The sequence below is a fragment of the Hyperoodon ampullatus genome, assembly GCF_949752795.1.
Source record: "Hyperoodon ampullatus genome assembly, chromosome: 9".
Taxonomy (NCBI): Eukaryota; Metazoa; Chordata; class Mammalia; order Artiodactyla; family Ziphiidae; genus Hyperoodon; species Hyperoodon ampullatus.
The window spans coordinates 61523974-61530241 of NC_136922.1; the positions used below are offsets into that span (position 1 = coordinate 61523974).

The 6268-nt window shown below is 53.1% G+C and overlaps 1 protein-coding gene across 1 annotated transcript; it reads right to left on the reverse strand.

Annotated features, from left to right (window-relative positions):
- Nucleotides 1-3502: 3502 nt before the first annotated feature.
- Nucleotides 3503-5935, reverse strand: TRIL (TLR4 interactor with leucine rich repeats; the record flags this gene model as incomplete). Its single annotated transcript, XM_079711144.1, has 1 exon — nucleotides 3503-5935. One exon carries the CDS (start codon nucleotides 5933-5935, stop codon nucleotides 3503-3505), a length of 2433 nt encoding a protein of 810 aa, XP_079567270.1.
- Between the last annotated feature and the right edge of the window lie 333 nt (nucleotides 5936-6268).

The window sequence follows — 6268 nt, forward strand, 5'->3', positions numbered from 1 at the left end:
TAGAAGAGCCTCAATTAAACAAAACAAGGGGAAGGGAGAGTCACTGTAATCTCATTACATGAATCTTCTAATTGGTTAGGGCAGAATGCCTTGCCCGTGAAACTTCTAAAATGTATCATACAACTGTCATGCTACCAATAATACATCTAATATTTATTGAACACTTGTCCTGTAACCGGTACTAACGCTTTTTACCCATTTATTCCTTAAAATTGCACTATGGAGTCAGGACCCAGGATTCCCATTTTACTGCTGCAGAAGCTAAGGCACAAAGAGATTAAGTAAATGGAAAGAATGCAACCTCAGACTACTTAAAATTCTTTCACCACTTTAAAAGCATTCTGAATTTTAGTGATGTTATAATTCTCTGAGATGATGAAGATATGAGGCTGGGTAGGAATCTGTCTTCATCCCGGGTCATGGTCTGGAATTTTGAATACATTTCTGGCATAAGAATGCTTCATTATCACTTATCCCCAACTCTCAGAGGCAAAGGCGGGAGTGGTTAAGTACAAACACCAGGTAATCCAGTGTCTACTGTAATAGTTTCTTAATACACAGTAGCTGCCCATGTTACTGTACTTCTGGTGAAAACCAGGTGTTTGGCAAATCAGTGAAGGTGGTCTGATCACACGCTAATTATTACCTGGCAGCATCACAAAATGATCTGCCCTCATGAAAGCAATAATCTTACTGGCTGAGCCGAGGACCCCAACACATTCCAGACTGTGTCAATGGCTCTTTAATTGAACACTCCTACCTCTTACAAAGTTTATTCTATTTTTCTTTAGGAATTTTATTTTTCATGTACTTCGTAATGGCAAAGATGGCCTCCAGTTCAAGGTAATTCCTTCTCATTGACCATGAGAGTCAAAGGGCTTGACTTCTAATCCAGTGTCCTTTAAACAGCTGAATCCTGCTGAGACCCATCATTTTGCTGTCACTGGTGTTGTAACAGCATTTTCACACCACAGCTGACCACCTGCTTTTAGAGTCATCTCATTGTTTCTTTGGCTAGAAGGTCACACAGCATTTCTTAAAAATTATGTCCACGCTCTACTGTAGAAATGGAAATTAAAAGAGTGAAAGAGGAAAGACTTCCAGCTTATGTTTCATCTTCATTGATGAAAACTGCTGTAGAAATATGCAGTGTACCATCACAAAGGGTATAAAATATTTGGAAACTCCAACAAGAAAACATCTCCATTAGTAAGTGGGTTTATTGACATAACTGAACATAACAATGTATAACATTTATTCATTTCCCACTGAAAGACTTTCCAGTGAAACTGTTTTTACATGGATTTAGGCATTAAGCATTTTCAGTGATTTTTGCAGTTGAAAAGGTAGGTGGTGGGAAGAACCAGAGGTCTTTTTCAGACTTTCAACGGGACTCACTTTATTACACTACTGTGTAAAAGCAAGAGCTAAGAAATGCAATTGCTCTCTGAATGAAAAAGCTAGGAGCACAAAAGGTGCAAGATAACCAAAAGGTTGCAAATAAGAGCAAACAACTACACTTCTCCCAAGTACCAATACGCTTGGAATCTGAAGCAAGCCCTGGCAGCAAACTAAGAATAACAGTCTATTTCCTGTGGTTTATTAAGTTTGGACCCCACAGATAAGACTGCCAGAAAAACAGCTGTACTTTAAGTGGTCTGGACATTTACTCATCCGAACATAAACAAAGATCAGCTCATTTAAATCCCTGTGTCCCTAGTCAGCTGTTGGGACAACGGCAGGCCTGGCTCAGTGGAGGCCAAACATAAAAGGAATGGAATGGCGTTGAAGGATCCCTGGACTATGATAGATTCCCTGAGTCTTCAGGACCCTCGGGGGCTTAAGGCCCTAAACAGAAGATTCACTGTTAGCCTTAGCACCTTTGCAGTGGCCTCCCCGGCACCCCACTGCCAATGAATCTATAACCACGGTGAATACAACCATCCTGTACATCTTCCAAGTGACTGCGTTTTTTGACCACGCACAAAATTATTAATGTAAACCAAAGCACTACATTTAGTGATAAACATCTACTTCATAAATATCAGGGAATGAAAGTATCCCAATAGCTGAAAACAACTGAACAAATAAAGGAGCCTAACCCTAAGTTTAAAACAAAAACATTTAAAAGAAATACTGCAATTATTAACTAAAAGATTTAATAACATGGAAAAAAACACTGGGTAATGGAGGGGTTCATTTGCAAAATATATAATTATTTCACAGTGAGGTTTAAGTACTCATAATCTTCTGGTTTTAGTAGAAACACAACCACCGATGTACATTTTTTCACATTTCCCCCCCTACTCTTTCATATAAAGACAATAACATGATCAAACATTATACTATCAATTGCAAGTCACCTTTTGCTCACTTCCTATTAGGAAATTACCTTGATCACTTAACTGTGCAAGAGAAGTAGGGCACAGTCGACTGCGTGTCACTGATGAAAACGTGAGAAGTACCACATCACATTTATTCCAATCTGGACAGGTTGTCAGAGATGTGGTAAGTGAACTAGAACACTGCCATTCCCTGTGGGGTCATCGGTTATGTACACGTTACATTCTTCTATCGAGTCTAGCATTGACATTTCCTTTTCCACATATAGGTTTAAAAAAATAAAATTAAAAGGCCACAGGAGCAACCCTGACAGAGAAGTCTTGCATGCAGCCTTCTCCTGAGAAACTATGTAATCTTAGTTAACCCCAAGGTCAGCCAAAGTTTTTGTGGTGTTAATGTTAAAAGGAAAATAGTTGAACTGCCCGGCTCAACTAAAATAGTCCTTGAGTTTATTGGTCAGTTTGTTAAATGTTAGAGCTCTTCACATTGTTGAAAAAAAAATAGCGTCTCTAATTATTTAAACATTAAGTTTTCCTGAATGTTCTATCAACCAACAAAGAGTTCCTCCGCGAGTGTGTTAAACTTTACCACCTGTTTAGAACATCACCCTTCTTGGCAGAGACCACCAGGCCAGTGGAGTCAGTTGCCAAGCCTCCTTTGTAATGGTAATAAGTTCTTTTTTCCTTAAATAGAAACAAAACTCCTCTGTTTGACACTGAACAAACAAAAAAAAGCATGCATCCAAATCTCCTTCTGGTCACGTAGGGAGCAAGGAGCACCCTTTCTATCCCAAAGGGGGTCAGCCTACTGCATTACAATGCCCCCCCCAAAAAAAATCCATTCTCATAGCTGCACCAATGTCTGCACGTTAAGAAGGCCTCCCACCTCTGGGCCCCACCATCCATTTGTCTCCTACTCTTGCTCTTGAACACCAATTCCATCCATTTACTTCACGAGTGAGCACTGGGAATGGAAGGTGGTGCAGAATTAGCCATCTGTCCCCTCTGGCGTCTCTGACAAGCGCACAAAAGGGGGGAAAAGAGAAGGTCGGATAAAATGAGATCTTCCCCTGAGGTGGGCTGCGGGGGCCCGCGGAGAGGTGGCTCCCCTCCTCAAGGCCAGTGAGATGGTCTCCACACCCCTGGAGGCCCGGATCTACCTAGTCGGCAAATCGCTGCAGGAGATGATCCTCCCGCCTCAGGCTGCCGCCCGCGCCGCCGCCCCCGCTGTCCATGAAGCGGTCGCACGGGAACTCGATGAGGTCCGCCTCGCTGAGCGCGCACACGGTGGTGCGCGGCCGGTGCGACTGGAAGCCAGAGAAGTCGGCAGACACACCGGTGCCCATGGAGCGCAGGGGCCGTCGGGTAGAGTACATGTGGCGAACGTGGACGGGAGCCCCGCCCTTCCGCCTGGCCCGCAGCTTCTTACGCAGCCAGCGCGACGCCCAGGCCGCCAAGGCCAGGAGTACTAGCAGTGCGTTGACGGCCAGTAGGGCCAAGGTCAGCAGTTGGTAGTCGACGCTGCTCCGGCTCCCAGGCTCCGGCAGGGTGACCAGCCCCGCGCAGTGGTCCCGGGGAGCCACCGGGCAGACCCGGCCGCCTAGCACGCCCTCCACGCACACCAGGTAGGGGGTGTCTCCCCGCAGCTCGCGAAGCGTGGCCGAGTCGCTGCGCTCAGGCAGGTAGACGAAGCGGTGGAATTTAGGCTGCTGGCCAAAGCGGTCGAAGAGTAGGCGGAAGCGCGCGCCGCCCAGCGGCCGGGGACTGCGGTGCTCGCGCACCGCCCAGCGCACCACGGCGCTGTTGGCGCCCACTGCTTCTACGGTCAGGTTGCACAGGATGAACTTGTTGAAGTCACACGGGTCGGATACCAGCGGCGGCAGGCCGACCCCGCCGTCGGACTGGGCGGTGCTCTCCTGCTGCTGCGCAGCCAGGTGCTGCTTCGCCGCGCGCTGCCAGGGGTCGCCGGCTGGCGCAGAGCCCAGCGTGGCCGTCGGGGTGGGCTCCGTGTGGGCACGATCCGACGGAGTCGGACGTCCCCGCTCAGGCTTCTCGAGGAGGTCCAGGGGGTGTGGCGCCGGGCCCGCGGCAGCAGCGGCGTTGGAGCTCGGCTGCTGGAGGCCCGGGCCCCGCCGGCTCAGCCTTAGGGCGCTGCGGTTACTCAAAAGCTCCCTGGCGGCCCCATCCCAGGCCACCCCTGGCAGAAATCGACCCCTTTGCTGTGGCTGTGGCAGCGGCGGCGGCTCCTCCGCGAGGGCACCTGCAGGGGGCGCCACCTCCTCCCCCGGGGCTGTGGGTAGGGCATGCCGCTTGCTCTCGGCAGTCGGGGAAACCGAGGGTGAGGGATCTGTGCAAGACCCGTTCTGCAGTTGCTGGTCATCCAGGTAATCCAGGTACTTGCCCCGCAGGGCCGGAGGGTGGCGACACTGCACGAAGACGGTGAGGAGCCGGCCCTGCGAGTGCCAGTCACCCATCCAGCGCTTCAGGTCCCTCAGCCGGCAGTCGCAGGTCCAGCCGTTGCCGTCTAGATCCAACCGATAGAGGGCTGGGCTGGAGGCGAAGATGTCCCCCGAGAGAGCACTGAGCGCATTGTCGCGCAAGCTGAGCTCGCGCAGCCGGCCCAGGTGGCCAAAGATAGTGGGGTGCAGAGCGGACAGCTCATTGCCGCTCAGGTCCAGCGCCTCCAGGCTGTGCAGAGGCTCCAGCAGCGCCACGGGCAGCTGGCTCAGCCGATTGCCCTCCAGGCGCAGCTCGCGCAAGGCCTCCAACCCCCAAAAAGCCTCGGGCGCGAGGTGCGTGAGCTGGTTGCCCCTGAGCGAGAGTAGGCCAAGGCGCGGCAGGTGCTGGAAGACGCGCGGCCCGAGGTGCTGCAGGCTGTTGGCCGAGAGGATGAGGGTGGAGAGGGAGCGCAGCGGTGCGAAGGTGGCCGCGTGGCGTAGGGAGGGCTGCAGCTCGTTGGCAGAGAGGTTGAGGAAGCGCAGCTTCCCCAGATGGGCGAAGGCGTTCTTGCCCAGAAAACGGATCCGGTTGGACTCCAGATGTAGGTAGAGCAAGTTACCCAAGGGGGCAAAGACGGCGTCCGGCAGCGCCCCCAGGGCGTTCCCGTCCAGCCGCAGCTTGACCAGGCTCTCCAGTCCCTCGAAGGAGCCGCGGCTGAGGCGGCTGATCTCGTTCCCGTTGGCGTAGAGGATGCGCAGCTTGCGCAGCGGCGCCAGCGTGCCCGGGGCGAGCGCCTGCAGGAGGTTGTTGCCCAGGTAGAGCTCCTCCAGCCGCGAGAGCTTCTCGAAGGTCTTGGGGTGCAGAGAACGGATCTGGTTGTACTGCAGGTCCAGCCGTCTGAGCTGACCCAGGCGGTGGAAGTCGAAGGCCGTGATGTTGGTTATGAAGTTGCCGCCGAGGCTGTAGGTGAGCACGTCCTGCGGGCTCGGCAGCGAGCTGGTCTTGGGCACGGCCCGGAGCCCCCTGTTGGTGCACAGGAGGTGCTGGGGGTGCTGGCAGTCGCAGCGCTCCGGACACACCGGCTGGGCCCGCGGCGGGAGCGCAAGGCAGCCGCACACCACGAGCAGGAAGCGCAAGGCGCGGGCAGCCTCCATCGCCGCCCGCCCTGCGTTCTGCGGCCGGATCGTCCTCTTGGCCCGCCGGCTCTGTGTCTCCTCTGCATTCCCCTTGGCCTGGCCAGAGTCGCTAAATGGCCTCTTTCGGACTTAGCAGCGCCGTCCAGCCCCTCCTCCGCCCTTTGTCCGGTGGCTGGCCCGGGGCTCTGCAGACGGGCTTTGCCTGGCCAAGTCAGGCGGCGCAGGGCGCTCCGCGAGCTCTGGGTGCTACTTGTTGCATTTTTGCAGAACTTTCTCCGGGTGCGCGACGGGGGCGGGGGGGCGTAGAGGGAGGGAGCAAGACCTGAGCTTTTTGTTTGCAGCTTGAGTCCG